The sequence below is a fragment of the Strigops habroptila genome, chromosome 5 (assembly GCF_004027225.2).
Source record: "Strigops habroptila isolate Jane chromosome 5, bStrHab1.2.pri, whole genome shotgun sequence".
NCBI lineage: Eukaryota > Metazoa > Chordata > Aves > Psittaciformes > Psittacidae > Strigops > Strigops habroptila.
The window spans coordinates 53,167,070-53,185,956 of NC_044281.2; the positions used below are offsets into that span (position 1 = coordinate 53,167,070).

The 18,887-nt window shown below is 41.3% G+C and overlaps 1 protein-coding gene across 8 annotated transcripts in view; it reads right to left on the reverse strand.

Annotated features, from left to right (window-relative positions):
• The window catches only part of KALRN (kalirin RhoGEF kinase), a 514,962-nt gene that overhangs the window by 174,815 nt on the left and 321,260 nt on the right, over window positions 1-18,887 (reverse strand). For all 8 annotated transcript variants that reach the window (XM_030485889.1, XM_030485890.1, XM_030485893.1 and 5 more), the window contains exons 14-15: window positions 18,172-18,346; window positions 4,546-4,741 (exon numbers count right to left, since the gene is read on the reverse strand). In XM_030485889.1, coding sequence (XP_030341749.1) covers window positions 4,546-4,741; window positions 18,172-18,346 — 371 coding nt within the window. The remainder of the gene's footprint in view (window positions 1-4,545; window positions 4,742-18,171; window positions 18,347-18,887) is intronic.

Consider the following 18,887-nt stretch of genomic DNA (forward strand, 5'->3'; position numbering starts at 1 on the left):
TAACACATTGATTTGCAACTCTCTGAGAACTTCTTCCTCACTAAATTTTCTCACATGTAATATTTGGCTTTCCCAGTTTACTATTCTGCATTACTACATTTTTCTGCAAACTGGTGTTTCTCTGGTGATTATTGCTCATCTCACCCATCAGCATCTGGTTAGCAGGACATGATTTAACTTTGTATGAACATTGAATTAAAAAAAAAAAAAGTCAGAAAAACCTCACTTTCTTACAGTAATTAACTTCTACTTCAGAAAGGCATGTAGAAAAGAACTTACAAGAGAAAAAAGATGAGGAAGAAAATAGTAAAGTGAAATATAGGAAGTAAACTCTAGTCACCGGAGTGCTACAAGTGCATGGAGCTCTACAGTGCAACCTTTTTTTCCATCTGTGCACTTTAAAGGATCATTAACAACAATCTAGCTTAAAACCAGCCTATAGTTCTTCCAGAATTATTCCACAGACTGACTTTCATTCAGTCCTCACATACCAGAGAGAAAAAGTGGCTTAGTACCACATTCCCCATCCCTTGCATTCTGCATGAAATTGATAAACTCCTGAATGACCTGGCCTGATTTCATAGCAGACCCTGACTTGATCAGGAGGTTGAAATAGAGACATCTTGAGTCCCTTACTAGCTCCTGAATTTTCTTATGACCCTACAAGCCTTGCGTGTAGTGGTTACATGAAAAACAATGCAGAGCTTCACATCTTCCTTCTGTACTGCACTGGTGTGATAGCATTGCTAGTACATTACCAGTGTAATTGTGAAAGTTTGGCCTGGAGGAAATATGTTGTCATCCCATGTTACTATAATCCCTGTGATTATAAACTAATAAAGACCTGACTCTTCCCTTATTGAGGTCTACTGGAATTTTGCTGTTGGCCTCAATACAGGGAGGACCAGGAACCTAATATAAAAATAATCAGATCGCAGTAATGCTGAGAAAACACTACACTTTTCTTCAAGGCCATTTGATTTCATGGAACAATAGGACGTTAAAAAACAAATGTGCTGATTGGAAGCTACTGTACGAAAGGTTTGGCTGCTGCTTTTTAAACCCATTTAGAAAGATGTCTTTTTGTCCCCCCTTCTCCTCCTCAGAGACTTGTGACTTCCATTTTCTCTCACAGTGATATCTATACAGAGGAAAGTACACAAAATAAATATGACTTTATGACCAATCCTACCCCCTTTTTCACGGTTTCTGGCTTTATCAGAAAAAGCACATGTGAATGCAAGTGATTGGCTTATTCCCTTTCCCAGCCAAAACAAAACAGTTTCTTCATTACCAAATAAAGTGGAATGGCCCTTGGCTTCCCATTTAGAACTGGAAATTTAATATATACTTCTATTCTTGGGAGTGAAGTTCCTTTCAACTGCCAGACACCAGGCCTTGTTGCTACAATAAGTCTGCATATGGTTCTGTATCCTCAGGACATGATGGCTTTTTGTATGCTTGACTTCACCACACCTATTCGATATTAAGTGCACAGTTTTCCTTCATGCACACTCAGCTGGTATGGTTTTGATTGCACTAGTTCATCAGCAGCAACCAGTGAACTGCCTGGGATGCTATCCAAGGGCAGCCTGAGCTCCCTGTGATGAACGATCTGCCCTTTCTTGCTTGTCATATGTCACGCAGATTTATTCTGCAGTGCCAGCGCATGTGGTGAAAGCACTTATTCTTCTCAAAGATTGGTTTGCAAAGTAGAAAGCCTTGTTTTCAGAATAATTTTATACATATAATCATTGTGTTTTGATAGACAGAAAAGCGCAGCTGATTTTCTGATAAACCGAACTTGGTTGACCTTTTATTCTGTTTCAACCAGAGCAGCAAATATCAAGTGAAGGATAATGAATTGAAAACGTTTTAAAAAACCCCTGACTTTTTTAAAAAAACCTGACTTCCAGATCTTACATATCTCCTAATAAAACCAAATATTTCTTTGAAGAATAATTATTCTGATGGTGAAAACAGGCTAATCGCAAGCAGGCTCACCCACATGTGCTAAGAGTAGTGGAAAGAATCACACAGATGTAACTGAGCTGTATGGAGCTCTGGAAATACTGGACTTGCACAGATGCCCCAGATAATGGCAGAGAGTCTGATATGGTGCATCCCAGGACTACTGGATTTATTATACCAACATGACAATATTCACAAGTATTTCCAGCCTGGTAAGAATCACTGCTCCAAGCCTGCATGGGACATGCAAAAATCATGGGTGAGTTTTTCTACCTGCACAAGATTTCCAAGTGAAAAAGGTATCATGCATGGAAAGACCCAGATGTAATTTTCTCTGACAGACTTACTAGCTTAAAGATCTCCAAGCCAAATGCAAGAGTGATCAAATCGAACCAGCTTCCTGTGTGACATGATGAAAAGAATAAAGCTCAAAGAGAATTACAGAGAAGGGAAGAAACTTTTGGTCAATTAAGAATGGCTGGTTAGGTAGAATGTCCCTGAAAAACCATATTTTTCCTGACTTTATCTTCTGTGACTACAGCTGAGTTTTGATTGTAGCAGTGGTGCCACTGTACAATAAGAAGCAGCAAAAGCAGCTGATTTCCCAGAACCCCTGCAAGTTTGCAGCTCTGGCAGTAAGAACAATCATTCCTTAACTTATGCACTGAACAACTACGATATAGGACTCAGGAAGAGTGAATAAAATTAAATGAATTTTGTATGAAGTATAACTGTCCTTTATTGAAATAAGAAACAGTAGGCTCCCAAGAGCAATCTCTCTCCTTTATTTTGCCATTTTCCCAGCATTTAGCATTCCATGCATGGCAGACATGACCACTACCTTTGATTAACTGCAGCTACTCTACATCCCCATGAGGCTCCTGCTTCCTTTCCTTTGGGAACAATGGGGTTTTATCGTGTAGGCTTCATAGAAAGTGATCTTAGATAATCTTATAAAAGCATTTTAAAAGTGATTTCATTTAGTTGCTAATTTTTTGTCTGCAATCTAAAAGTTGTTGTTTCTAACTTCTTGACAAACACAGATTTCCCCCCACTCCCCTTCCCACCCTAAAAATCAGTCACTGAGACTCCTGACTGTGCTCTGTTCTGGATCATTTTCTTTACCTGCCATGGATTCCTACTAAGATTCTTCCAGGATGGGGAGTGGGGGAAGAAAAACCAGGAAGAATCTTATCTGATATATTAGGACAAGTTTTCTACCCAGAAAACAAGGAATCAGAGGCATAGGACCAGGTGTAGTGTGGGGAGATCTCAGAGAAACTTGCACACATGGTTCACACAGTGCACTGGATTGTCTAGTTCACTACGTGTTCTTGTAGCAGTCCTTAAGTGTCTGTTGAGTGCAGCTTGCCAAATAGGCTGAATACTGCCAGAGATTTTTTTAAAGGTGGGTGCCCTAGAGGTAAAATATTTGCCAAAGAATACAACCATAAAAATCCTTTTTATTTTGAAAGTGAAAATTAGGAGGGAAAGAACAGGAATTGCTCTCGCTTTGCTCTCTTTCCAGATATTTAAGAAGGTTAAAACACTTCACAAGTAACATTCACTTCTGGACTTTATGCAGTGATTAAACTGAATTATGATATTCCTTTTCCAAATGCAAAATGCAAAGATACAAAAATCCTGATTCATAGGATGCCTTAGAAATAAGATCCTACTGCTGAGAAGCAGAGTAAGAGTATCAGACTCCCTAACAACATGAATCAAGTCTGTCATTTAAGAGCACATGCCAAGTGCTCTTTTCTTACATCCAAGTTGCTACCTTCAACTTTCAAGTACGCACAGAAAGGAAAATTCCAGTACGGTTTATCATGTTCCCTCTTTATACAAAATAATTCCAATGAGACCTGGCTGGAAACAAGAGTTCCATTTCTTGACTGGTTTCAAGGCTCTCGTATTTGGATTCTTCCCCAGAGGGCTCTTGGATAACTAGCTTCTTTCTCCCCGCACTCCCCTCTCTCCACCTTGGGCATACCTGCACCCTTAAATGTGGCCCAGGGAAAAGGTATTCAAGTCTGTGGAGAATGAACCCAGGACAGTTTGCCTCTCAGCAGCATCTAGTTGCATAAAGGTTAACAAGCTTAAGAGTCTAGAATGACTAGACTTCATTCAGACCAGAGGTCTAACTGGCCAGCTTATGTACCTGTAACTCATGATTTTCTGCAGTGCTTGTTTCTGAGCTGTGCAAGGACAAGGACCCACCAGTGTAACTTGTCTTGCCCTCTCCTCTCCATGAACTGTGGAAATGATCACAAACTCCATCCTGCAGCTGTGAAACTTTGTGAATGAAACTTGAAAGTCAGCTTTATTTCCTCACTGAGTTTCAGTGTCAAAGAAACAGCAATTTTTGACATATAATCGTGGATCGAAGAATTCCAAAACTTGTGGAACGGTTCTGGGAGTTGGGAGTGGAGAGACAAGTATTGCTGGTACTTCACTTATGTTAAAAGCCCACGTATTTGGTATATATTGGAGCACTTGATATGTGTTTTGGAGGTTTATTGGGCTTTGTTTTTTTCTTATGTAAAACAGAGTTCAAATTGTTCTGCTCACCTGAAGCCTGGACCTCCATGATGTACTGGTGTAAATCTTGCCCTTGCTGGATGACTTCAAAGGTCATGTTGTTCATGGCCAACTTCCGCTCAGTGTGACGCTGCAAACGCTGCTCAGCCAGAGTGAGATCTTCAGTATTGAAATCATTCATTTGTCTCAGCAGATCTTCATTCCAGGCATCTAACTCTGCTGTAACCTTTATGGGCAGAAGACAGACGCTATATTTATTCAAGATTAATGAAAAAAATCTTACTCTCAAACTGCGTTTGGATCACAAAAGTATTTCACATTTTGACTCTGATCCAGAAACATCCAAACCACAGTCTCACTATTCTCTCGATCCTGCTCACTTAATGGTCATGCTTAAGATATTGCTTAGGTGAGGATCCATGAAAAGCTAATCAGTCCAACAAGAAATCTGACACCTTCTTTTTCCCTTACATATTCCAAAAGGCACTGTAAAAGAAGACCCACTATATTTACGTGGATTGTAGAGATAGTGTTTCTGAATAAATTTAAATTTAAATGAATTAATGCTTACGGAACTGAAAAACAATTTGTATCACCTGTGACCACATAATCCCAAAATGATCTGCTTCCAAAAACATTTTGCAACACACTGTACATTACATATTAAAGATGGAAATATTATTTATTCGAGCTTCATAGAACTGAAATTATAAGAATCATAGAATCATAGAATCATAGAATCGTAAGGGTTGGAAAGGACCTTAAGATCATCTAGTTCCAACCCCCCTGCCATGGGCAGGGACACCTTGCCCTAAACCACGTGGCTCAAGGCTCTGTCCAACCTGGCCTTGAACACCGCCAGGGATGGAGCATCCACAACCTCCCTGGGCAACCCATTCCAGTGCTTCACCACCCTCACTGTAAAGAACTTCTTCCTTATATCTAATCTAAACTTCCTCTGTTGAAGTTTGAACCCATTACCCCTTGTCCTACCACTACAGTCCCTAAGGAAGAGTCCCTCCCCAGCATCCTTGTAGACCCCCTTCAGATACTGGAAGGCTGCTATGAGGTCACCACGCAGCCTTCTCTTCTCCAGGCTGAACAGCCCCAACTTTCTCAGCCTGTCTTCATATGGGAGGTGCTCCAGCCCTCTTATCATCCTCGTGGCCCTCCTCTGGACTCGCTCCAACAGCTCCATGTCCTTTTTATGTTGAGGACACCAGAACTGTACGCAGTACTCCAAGTGGGGTCTCACAAGAGCAGAGTAGAGGGGCAGGATCACCTCCTTCGACCTGCTGGTCACGCTTCTTTTGATGCAGCCCAGGATACGGTTGGCTTTCTGGGCTGCAAGCGCACACTGCCGGCTCATGTTAAGCTTTTCGTCAACCAACACCCCCAAGTCCTTTTCTGCAGGGCTGCTCTGAATCTCTTCTCTGCCCAGCCTGTAGCAGTGCCTGGGGTTGCCCCGACCCAGGTGTAGGACCTTGCACTTGGCTTGGTTAAACTTCATAAGGTTGGCATCGGCCCACCTCACAAGCGTGTCAAGGTCCCTCTGGATGGCATCCCTTCCCTCCAGCGTATCAACCGAACCACACAGCTTGGTGTCATCGGCAAACTTGCTGAGGGCGCACTCAATCCCACTGGCCATGTCGCCGACAAAGATGTTGAACAGGACCGGTCCCAACACCGATCCCTGAGGGACACCACTCGTTACAGGTTTCCAACTGGACATCGAGCCATTTACCACAACTCTTTGCGTGCGGCCATCGAGCCAGTTTTTTATCCACCGAGTGGTCCATCTATCAAATTGATGTCTCTCCAATTTAGAGACAAGGATGTCATGTGGGACAGTGTCGAATGCTTTGCACAAGTCCAGGTAGATGACATCAACTGCTCTGCCGCTGTCCATCAATTCCGTGGCTCCATCATAGAAGGCCACCAAATTGGTCAGGCAGGATTTCTCCTTAGTGAAGCCATGTTGGCTGTCACCAACCACCTCATTGTTTTTCATGTGCCTTAGCATGTTTTCCAGGAGAAACTGTTCCAAGATTTTGCCAGGCACAGAGGTGAGACTGACTGGTCTGTAGTTCCCCGGGTCTTCCACCTTCCCCTTCTTGAAAATGGGGGTTATATTACCCTTCTTCCAGTCATCGGGAACTTCACCTGACTGCCAGGATTTTTCGAATATGATGGACAGTGGCTTAGCAACTTCATTCGCCAGCTCCTTCAGGACCCGTGGATGGATTTCATCACGTCCCATGGACTTGTGCACGTTCAGGTTCTTAAGATGGTCTCGAACCTGATCCTCTCCTACAGTGGGCCTAAGGTCTTCGTTCTCACAGTCCCTGCATTTGCTTTCCAAGACTTGGGTTGTGTGGTCAGAGCATTTGCTGGTGAAGACTGAGGCAAAGAAGTCATTAAGAACCTCAGCCTTCTCCAAATCCATGGTAGCCAGTTCTCCTGATAGCTTCTGGAGAGGGCCTACATTGTCCCTAGCCTGTCTTTTATTTGCTACGTATCTATAGAATCCTTTCCTGTTATCTTTTACATCCCTTGCCAAACTTAATTCTAGCTGGGCCTTAGCTTTCCTAGGTGCTTCCAGTAAGCCCTAAACCAGAGATAAGTAATACATTTTCAAAATTATTATTGATCTAATGCATTGTGAACAGTATCTACCCATTGTTCACAGAAAATGCATCACGAGACTAAATATTTTAGTTTGAATTTGTGAGTTAATCCCCACAGCCTTGATTGCAGTTGTACAATGTGTGCTATGCCATGCTTTTGGGACTTACAGTCTTTCTGTTGTTTTCAGTGGACTTGAGAACGGGCCCTGTATAACTTTTTTCTCCTGTGGACCTGAAAGCTTTTACACTGGGCAATGAATATAAATAATTGACTTCTACAGCACAGAAACATCATACTCAAATGCTAGGTGAATCACCAGCAGAATCACAAATGGTACTTGGTTCTAACCAAAGACCAATACAACCTGCCAATAATTTCTGGGAACAGGCAAAATCTTCTGTTGCTTTCTCTGCTTCATGATTATAATGCATAGTCTGATGATTTCAGCAGCCCATTTATGGTACCTTCTGTATTCTACATTTTAGCCCACAAGTAGCCAATGAGTATCAAAGTCCTTCTCTGGTGTTGCCTATTTGATTCAAGCCAGACCTACCCTCCACCCAAACAGCACAGTCTCACCTCAACCTAGATTCTGCTACTCCAGACAATAAAAACGGAATGTGCTAGTGACAATGGATCAGGGTGAGGGGAAAAGAACTGTGCAGAATATTTTTTTTTTTTTTAAGTATTTAAAAATTATTAAATAAATGCCTTAATTCTGATTTATAGGTCAATTCCTCATAGCTAGATTGAGGAGAGCTAAAAATAGCTATCTAAATTCCCACTTATGCATTCTATAAAGAAGTGAAAAGTCCTTTGTTTCTCACTAAAAGTGCTCTTCAGTGCCTGTGGGCAGTGAGATTCTCAACTTCTGAAGCAGCCAAGATTCAAAATTTTCAGTTCAGTTTAGCTTTCCAGAAAACACACATTATATCCAATGCAGGCACAGGAAGGCAACTCCAATGGACTGGCTCTAAGCCCTTCTGCCCTGGTTTGACATTAGAATGGATGGTAATGCACAGTTTTTCATTGGAAGGTAAAAAAAAACCCAACAGTTTTTAGTATCTTTATTGAGAGAAAAGCAGAAAAGCAGATTTACTCAACCAAGAACCTGGGACCTCAGCTGCAGGATGAAAGGCAGAGCGTGGCTATCCTGAGAGGCTTCTATTTTTCTTCAGCTTGTTCCATCGCCCATTCCACTCAATTACCTTTAAATAATAGCTATCTCTACAGTCTCTTTGGCCCCATTCCTGATTCCAGCAGCCTCTGACTCATTCACACATTATAGCTGGAGTCCCTGGACTGTGAAGACTTACTGGCAGATTTAACAGTTACGGAGAAATGGTCAAAGTAGATGCTGGAGAAGGGTTTTACTAGACATATTTACATTTAGAGACAGATCCTCAGCTAACAGTAATCAGAACTGAGGCACTCTTGACCTTGTATCAAACTACAAACAACGGAATGAATTTAGATGAAGTGCAGGCTCCTACAGGCATGACAATAACACTTAAAGTTCAATGAAAAGCACTTTCTGCTCTTGGGAAGGCATGTGATATAAGTGAACCAGAAAAAATTTAATTCTTATGAGTTATTAAGAATACTGCCTGTTTGATTTCATTGCAGTGATTGTAAGCCTGCTAAACATACTTATTTGAAATTTTCCAAGGGTTCAGAAAGCACTTCTAAATTTCCTGTGAACATTCTCATGCGTGTGCATTCAGGAAGATGTCTGAAAGCATTTGCAAGCAACACAAATGGAAAAGATTAAAACAATCAAACAATGTGCTCCATTAGTTTGCTCTGACAGCCATGATGCTACAATTGGGGGTTTTCAATCAAAACAAAATCTCTTCATCCTGTTTACGTCTATGGACATCAACTCCAGGACGGGAAAATGCAAATCTTTGGGAGTGTTGAACTTTCAGGGGAGTCGATGGTGGACATATGAAGGGATCAACAAGTGTTCTCAGAAGTGTGCCGAGATACAGCACTTCCACAAACTGCGTGGGTAAATCTGCTGTGGTGCTGTTTATCTCAGTAACTTTTCCACTTGGTTGTGGAAAGGACACTGATCAGCATTGCTTGTATCGTTAAATCTACAATCATTTCCATTTGAGCATAGGGAAATGGTTGTTCTTGACTGCTGCTTTTTGCCCCTTAGGCCTGAGTGTCCAAGACAGGTCTGTAAGCAGAGAGGCATCTACAAACACTCAAGAGGACTGCCTCCCAGGCAACCAGCGCTCCTCACGCTTGTGTTAGCAACCAGCTTTCACCAGTATCGCCACACAGGATGAGCTGCACCTTAATATCTATCTGTCCTATTAGCCCACTGCAAGGCACTGAAGGGTTTATGCTCCATTATCAACACTCCCTAGTTGAAATCAATGGTTCCAATTAAAGAGGAAAGGACAGTACAGGCAGCTGGGCCAGGAGCTGATAAACAACACAGGATGCAAGGCCAGCCCATGGTGGGACTGGAAACAGGGGCTAAGACTGCACCCGAGTGGCTCTGGACAGTTGAACAAGTCCAGTGGGGCTTGTTAGCCCAGTGCCAGCTCTGCTGGGGCCAGATGCACAGCCATCAACAGAGGGGAGAAGGAAGGAAGGAAGTTGCCTCTGAGTGAGGGCTGATAAAAGTGTAACGATCATCTCAAGTGCTGGGTTAGGGGAAGAGAAGGAGTCAGGCACAGTGAGAGGTGGAACATCACCAAATCTCTCAAGCAAAGTGTGTGCAGGAAGGTTGGGTACATTTCTCTGAGTAACTGAGACAAACAGATGGCTAGAAGGGACTCCAAAGCACACTAAGGCAAAGAAGCAATAGCAGAGCTGTGATAAACCCCCAGGTTTCCTGAATCCCAATCTGGTGCCCTATCCCAGAGACAATGCTGCTTTGCACATCTCATTAAGACATTTCCTTTACTGTCTGTACAGCCAATGCCTCAAAATCCTAGCATTTTCCGTACCTCAAACTGGACCATTTGGAAATGGTCCCAGAGTCTGAATCTGAGTCCCTAACTGTTTTGACCTGGGTATAGGGAAAATGATTCATGTTTCTTCAGGAAGAAGCTGTAATTAGGCAGCTCTGTTAACTACAGAGGTGTATTTTTCCAGTCTAAAAAAGGACTTTGGGTGGTTTCACAGATTGGTCAGGCACTGACATCTATGGTGAAACTTGGACTACATCAGACAAAAGTGTCCTATCTCCTAAGCTGAGGTGAGAGCCAATAGCACTGGGCCCATGTCAGGAATTGTTTCATAAATGAGGCTCACTTGGCCATGAACTTGTTTAATTCCCTTTTGACCCAGAAGAATAACTTCTTAGAGTTATCCAGAGCTTACTCAGTTCATCTGCTAGATTTTTGGTGGGAAGAACTGACAGCATTTCTTATGTTTATGCACTTTACTTCCCAATGTTTGTGATTCTAAAGAGATCTTAGCATCCCTCACATGCCCTGAGAGAAGAGAAACCTTGCTGCAGGACAAGCCCTGAGCTCTGTTCTGTTCTGCTGTGGCTTGAGAGAGATATTGTACCAAAGCAGAAGGGTCATGAGAGCAGCAACAGCAGCAGTGCGCAGGTCTACGTTAGTAAAAACAGCAGACTTATCCCCAGGTGCCCACACTGTTCCAACGAAAGCTACACACATGCCTCATTGTCAGCCACATGCCAGGTGACTCCTTAGAAGGAGCCATGCTCCTTCCTTGCAGGTCATATAAGGTTGGTGTCCCAGAAACAGCTCCCTATTACTAAAGGCAGGTCAAGTGACCCCAAAGTGCCAATGAAAGAGAAAGATGAGGAAGCTGTTGATTGACAGTGAGCCTAGAAAGCACATTTCCTCACTCTATCTGAAAGAGATGCTCCTACTGCCATCATAATAGGAGGGGAACTAATGCTAGTAATAAACCCATTCTAGAATTAAATGAGACACCTGAGATATCATTTATTTATCCCTGGCAGTGTTCAAGGCCAGGTTGGACAGAGCCTTGGACCACATGGTTTAGTGCAAGGTGTCCCTGCCCATGTCAGGGGGGTTGGAACTAGATGATCTTAAGGTCCTTTCCAACCCTTACTATTCTATGATGCTATGATTCTATCATCACCAGAGCAGTAGAGGCAATGTAAGGGTTAACTTCAGCAAGAGAGCAAACACTGACTTTGTGCTGAGCTCCATGTTACTATCACAAGGCTATAACAGATATACAGACTATGTCAGCCAGGTCTGTTTTTCCATGCAGACACAGCAACCACAGTCTAGACCACATATTCTTTGGGCAGGAATCCTCCTGAAGCAGCAACTTAATATACCCAAATTCCCACTGCTGCAGTACTGCTGCATGTGCTGCTTCCTGGATTTATCATGTTGCAACATCAGCAGATAACATGACCAAAGGGAGAGAGACATGTTCATCTTCAATCCTGGAGAAAGAGAGGATGTATAGAGAAGAGGTACAGAGATGAAAAGTAATAGCAGTAATAATAACAACTGTAGCAGTCCAGCCATCTCATGCCTACCTTGCAGCCTGCTTGTGATTTAGGCCAAAGAGCCTACCTGAGCTGCAGCAGCTGTTGTGCAGGCAACGGTACATCTGCAACAATTTCGTATCTAAATCCTAACTATCTTTTTTTGATGCTGCTGAGATTTTCTACAAAATTGTGCTGCTGAGCCTCGAATACTGCTCGACTCAAGTCATCTTGTTTAATGCCAACCAGAAAATTTTGTTTGCCAATTGAAGGAGATGGAGAGAGAAAATGAGGAATCAAGCAAAAGAAAATAAATGTTATATGGTGAATGAATCACACAGGAGCTGATATCTTGAAGTATGGGCTGAGGAAGGGCATATGAGGAGGAGGGAAAGAAAGTTCTATCTTGGGAGCAGAAGCTATCAACACAAAGAGAGTGGGCTTATAGAGAGATCTGAAAAAGAGTAAAGGCTCTTGGGAAGAACAAGCAAATGTAGGAGGCAGGTTGCAAGAGAAATGATGGTGCAAGTAGGAGGAGAAGCAAAGGTGAGAAAAGTGGGAAGAGAATGGGGATGAGGCAGGACAGGAAGAACAGTCACACAGGCACAGGGGAGACCTGTACAGAGCTCAGAATCAAGAAAAGAGAATATCTACCTTAGTTCAAGAGAAAAGAAAGTGGCAGTCATATAGCTGAGATGAACAGAGAGTGAGAATGGATGAGATAAGAGGTCAGATATGACCCAGGAAGGAAATCAAAAAAGGTAATTCTGGCTCCTGGATGCTGAGGGAAGAGTCTGTGAGTGCAGAAAGAAAGGGATTATAATGGAGCAAGGGAGACTAGATCTCTAAGGCACATACTAGACACTGGGCACCGGCAACAGCACTTGGCTCTGCTTCAGCATTCAGAGCAAGCTGGAAGAACAGAGGACTGGATGTGACAGTATAAGTGGATCTATGAGCAGACTAATACTGAAGGTATATGGTACAGGAGATGTAGGTAGGAAAGGGTGAATGAAACTGTCACTTCTACAGATCACATAAGCAGGAAGCTTGCTGTTTCTCCTTCTCAGGCCTCGGTTTCGGCTGATGCTGTGCAGTATGACAATACTGTCACCCATTTTTTGACAACAGGCAGAGATGCCACACTGGCTTAGCGGGCACCTGGTCCACTGAAGTGTGAAAATGCTGTCACAGTGATGATTCTGCTCCAGTGCTTTTGGCTCCTGAATCCCCAAAATGTCAAGAGAAACAATGGAATTTCAGCTCCAAAAGACAGGCTGACCAGGACAGCTTAGTGCTTGCCTTTCCTTAAAATGACGTGTAGTTTCAAAACTAGGTATATATGGAAAAGAAATACAAAAGCTCGCTAAGCATGAGACATGATAGGATTCCAGCTTATGAACAGAAGCAGCTCGAATTTTTCTTACCGTTCTCTTTCTTTAAAATGTATCTCAAGATCTCTGTAACTCTTATTTCTAATAAAGAAGCTCATATTTGAGTGTCAGCTATAAGTCAGTGAGAGGCTATAAAACATCTTGTACCATCACTCTGGCAACTAATTCACTTGAAAGACTTTGCTAATGTGATAAACTTGGAATGGGAAGCTCAAGTGAGTTGTAAATAACAGTGAAGTAAACTACTTTGAAAGCTGGCTCCTGTTCCCTTCTAAACTCATGCTCAGGGATGGATGAGAGCAGCCAGAAGAGCCAGCAAGTGAAATCAAAGCTGAAAAATTTAATTAGCATGTGAAATGGAGCCAAGGAGATTGAATGGTGGAAAATTAGATATCCAGCAGGTGAAGATTTTAGTGATCATGGAGCTTTATGAAAGATAACAAACCGCATACAAGATCAAATTTATGTTGTACAGTAGGAACACTCATATTCCCTTCCTCGACTATGTCTTGGCCTAGGAATCACGTTGCCCTAAGACATCAGTGCCCCAGTCCAGCATTACACAGATCCATATGCATTGCAGGAAACAAAACAACACACAGAAGCAAAGTTGAGCAGCTTTGGGAAAGAGAGAGGGAAGTTTTGTTGGAGGTAACCAACAACTGTCATCAGACAGATATTGGCTGAGATCATTTCTCTTCTCAGTCACAGGGTTACAGAGAGGCCTACAGGTGAATTTGGTCATCTCTCTACGAAAGGTATAAAGAAAAAAATATGCAGAAAGCTCAAGATGGCAGTAATTTTGTTAGGGGTTGCAAACTAAGTGCATTTTACCTCTCATTTCATACACATTTACTCAGCATTTTTACTAACTATTCCAAATAATGGTTAGTAAGCTTTTAAATGACTATTTCTGAAGCAAAGGACAACATCTACTTGACTGATTTTACTGAGGATGTAACTGGAATAAGACTGTGCTTCATATGTATAACGTCCTCAGTGTAGTGCCAGCACGGCCACTAATGTCTGCCAGCTATCATCTCTTGAGTCTTACTCCCTATTTCCTCATAGTGGATCAGCTACCACATCCACATTGCATGAAATCTCCAGAGTTATTTGGTTGGCTGCACAAATTCAGCTGAAGTCTGTATCATGTAGAAAGACCAACCATATAACCCTAATGATCCCATCTTGCCTTGAAATGCGCAATGACTTGGTAAAAGAATAAAACATATCAGGCATCAAAGCTAGACATGTTTCCTAAATAAAAAATGGGTTGTCATTTTATGGTGTTAAAACCTAAGGCACAACAGCCTCCCATAGGGATAGCTAGGCGCTATCATGTTTCTGTTATGTCTGTTTCCAGGTGTTGTCATAGTTTGGATTTCATAATTTACCCCAAGAATCCACAGTGTAAATATCAGTCAATATAATGAGATTAAGGCAAGAAAGAACAGGCAGCACATGCTATGTGCCTGTGGGTTCGTATCCAAATTTATATCTGCCAAACCTGCCTTTACTCAAGCACAACACAAAAGCTGCCTGTGCGGCTTAGAAGTCCTTAGAAGACCTAAATGAATGCAGCTGGTCTGTCCTGCAAAAAAAAAATAGGCAGGCGGCTTCTCTTTATGCAAAATACTTTTCCTGAAGACAAAATGCAACAATAGTTGTCGGATTTCACTGAAGTACAACACAAGGTCCAATGATGCCTAAATAGATGGAAGTAAGGGTTGCTCGTGCAGTAATCATTAAGTTAGAAGTTTGTCTGGACTCCAAAGCTCTGTCAAGAAGAGAGGGCTACAGAAAAGCTCAAAAACCAAGAGGGCTACCAAACAGACGAGTACAGTGCAAATTTAGGAAGGAGTGCCAAAGGAAAGGGTTATGTGATCTATAGCATGGATTTCAATATCTGGGGAGAACAGTAAAAACAGGAAAGTTTCCAAGGAACAAATGGCAGTTAGATACTTTCTAAATAAAACTAAAGGCCAATCACTCCAGTCTCATTTGTGAGTTTGAAAAATTCCTAATAACTTTTTGTTTGCATTATTAATTAGAAATGAGAGAGAGAGAAGATAGTAGGCAAAATTAACAGAACCAAAAATGTTTAGTATCAAAACTGGGTGGAGAGAGACAACACAAGATGTAACTATTCTCTAGACTGAGCTCTAATGCACAGCCTTCCCTAAGGCTGTTGGAAGCAGATGGGCTCCCACAGCTGCATCCTCCTTGCTTCCACTAGAGAGATGCAAGTTTTTCCTCTCATCAGAGTTCCCAGGGAATGGTTCTCATCATATGGGATTCCCTGGAGCACAAGAACCTGTGAGGTGAGAACACAGACCTGAGGGGGAAAAATGGGAAACTCAATGCTTGACAAAACAGAAGCAACAAAGAGGACAAAGGTGTTCAAATCCGGGAGGTGGAGGGCCCACTTTTTACAGATGGTTTGTGTGAGTGTGGGAAGGAGAGAGATTAACATGGCTACAGCAGGTAGAGGGGTTTCATTAGGGATGTGTTGAATATGGCACTGTGCTTTGGACAGATAGAAGGGGACTTATCTAGCCTAGAAAAGGAGAAATTAATTTGACAATCATACCGAAACACATTATTTCACTATTCTTAATCTATGTGGGATCTAGGATATTATGGCAAATTAAAACCTAAAACATTTCCAGTCATAGCTCAAGGTACTTGCCTTTAGCAGAAAAAAAGTATTACTTAATTTCTTGTTTTAAATCTGTCTTTTTCCCTTAAAAGGTTGGAACAGTCAACCATCAGAAATACCAAATGCTTTTTAATTATGGTGATATGCTTTTCAACATGGCATGAGGTAATTCTGTTAATTCTGATAATAGTTTCCTACTGACTTGGAATATTTATTATACAGCTGAAGCAACTGACTGCAAGCTACTTTCTAAGGATCATTATGGTGTCAATTTAAGCCAATTCAGCTGTTGTTTGAAATGCATAGCAGATATGTGCCATTTAATATTTATTTCAACTTGCTTTTCTTTTTATTATCCATGAAACTGTTTTTCTTGTTTAAGAACTAAACATACTTATAAAATTTAAGACACTGACCTGGATATATTTTTCATTGTGTTCAGTTATAAATTAAATGTCATAATTATTCTAAAATAAAAAATATTTTTTAGGAAGAGGGAGCTTTCTAAATAAAATCATCTGCCCGTAGACTCCCTGTGAAACATGTTCTCAGATTTCCTTGTAATATTACTCTTGCAGAGGGAATTCAGATGTTCTTATGATAAAAAATAGCAAATCTACAGTGACAACTAAGTAGTAATTTTCTTTAAAATCCTTTCTAGTTAATCTGATTTTAGAAGACTCTGAAGCACATTTCCAATTTTAAATATCTTAATGTATCACAGCCACTCCAAATATGTCTGAGAATACACAGAAGTAGGATTCATGCAGAAACAAAACAGAAGGATCCACGTCGTGTTCCCATCTCTGACACCATGTATGGAGGGGGCGGGGGTAAGCCACATCATGTTGTGATGCCTTGGTTGCCCCATCAGTAAAGCAATCCATGGTGGTAACAGCCTTCAAGAGCTTTGATTGAAAGACTATGTACAAAGAAAAAGAATTTGAAAACAGTATTGTTTTGGTTTGGTTTTTCCTTCAGAGCTGTACTTAGATCAGCTTAATTCTAGATTCAGACCTAGAAACAGGCTGCGATCTTAATGAATGACTCACATGGGTTCACCATATTCTGCCTACAGACATGTTTGGGTGCTCCAGAAGCAAAGACTTTTTTGGGGGTTTTTTTTTGTTTGTTTGTTTGGTTGGGTTTTTTTGCTTCATTTATGAAAACATGGGTGCCATTTATAGGTATGTAAAAGTATATGCATCAAAGTATCTTCTTTTTAAACATAGGAGATACCACAGCTTCTGCAGGCTCCTGAATTTTGAATGTAGTATTCTTAAGGCAAAGTACGTTATCTGACATGAAATACGTGCATACATTTATACTTACACATACATACTCATAAAGAATACTGTCTTTCAATATCAAGGAGGCTGTATATAACTGTAAAATGAAACTATTCTAATTTACATAAATAGCAAGCTCTGTAGGACAGACTACAGTACAATACCCAACTATGCAGTCACAACAGGAAAGATCAGATACTTCTCACTGATTTCTATCTCTGGTATACAATTATAGATCAAGACACCTAAAAACCTCTGTTTCCAGCCTTTCATTCCACTACAATTCATCATGCCATGTCATAAAATAAACACAAAGTATAACACAGCATTCTAGCGCTCCCATTAATTACCAGTACTCACCTTGAGATTACCAACAGATTTACAAACAATACCTTCAGGAATCATCATAAAACACTTAAAGGTTCTCCATGAACTGAAAAAGCACCAGTGAGATACAGTAGGAGGAACACATCCCAGAAGGGACATTAGAAGGGACACGTGGCTTTCATGGATATTGTGTACAAGTTACATGCTGTTCTTTTTGCATCAAGTGCTATCAGAATTACAGCAAGTAATTAATGAGATTGGCTGGAGTCTTTTAAAGTTTCTTTGTCCAATAATACCTCAATTAATAATGTTTTGATGAGTTTTCCATCCAGTGCTTTGATTTTAAAACAGAACTGATTGACTTTGCACGAGGACATAAAAATATACTTTAACTTTCCCATTTTTTTCTTTTCCTTCTTATATAAATCCACTCTGATGCTTAAAAAGCCCATCTTTTAAATATACTTTCCTTTCATGCATAACATGTTTTTTCACTCAATAGTTTAAAACCAAGTATGTATCTGTTCATATGCTTCTATGTTTGTTTCTGAAGAGACAAACCTCACTAATAAGTGATACAGAACTTTCAAATCCTTGAGTGACTACTATAAATAAAGATTTATAACAGGAGAATCTTATAAAGCTTCTCTGCAAAACAGGCAGATTCTCAGCACAGTCAGCTAAGCAGACACAGATCTATTTCAGCGCATTCTAGCAGTATATCCTAAAGCATATTTTTAGCTTCAACATGCCAAATTTAAAGCCTGCTTGTGACTCTCTTCTTCACTGGACAGCTGAGCACAATCAAATAGCTCCAGATGTATCCTAATGGAGTATGGTTACATATACTCCTCCACAGGACTACCTTTCTCAGGTCATGCATCTAGCTCTTACCTCAATGGTGTACTGTTCAAAAATCCGGAGCTGAAGGAAAATATCTAGCTTAATCTTCCTCTCATGGAAGAGCTCTTCCATCTGTACCTGGGCCTCGTCGAGCTGCTGAAGGACAGATTCAATGTGGCTAATGGAGCTATTATGTGGAGTCTTATTGTTGGAAACAGCAGAGTCCCTGTAGCAAGGCAGAGAGCATGGTTAAAGGTGAGCTTTAAGGCAGGCAAAAGAGCAAGAACTACACAATTGTGATGTGTGCTGCTGAGAAGCAAACCCAAGCACAAAGGGCTGAGGGAAGGTGTGTGCAACACTCATCTCTTCTACTTGCTGAAATCTTGCAGCTCCTGAGCTCAGCACAAAGTTTGAACAAGGGGATCATCCTTTCTTGTGCTGTGACTCTGCGACCTTACACACTTGGGAGAGATAGCGGAGGAGAATGACACATCAATCTCAATGGCTCTTTTGAGGAGACTGGCTGGCAATCTCCTTTAATCCTACAGAGTGACCTGCTCCAACCTACACTCAACAAGCTCAGAGATGCTATTTATCCACGTGGACCTTTAGAAGTTAATTTTGTGCATTTGCTTTATTACTTTTAGACTAATTGAAATCAGAATTACCATCATTTTAGACCAACGGGTAGGGATGCCTTGATTTCCTCTGGATTACATAGTACAGCAATAGATGCAGCATACAGTGCAGAAAATTCCACTGAAGAA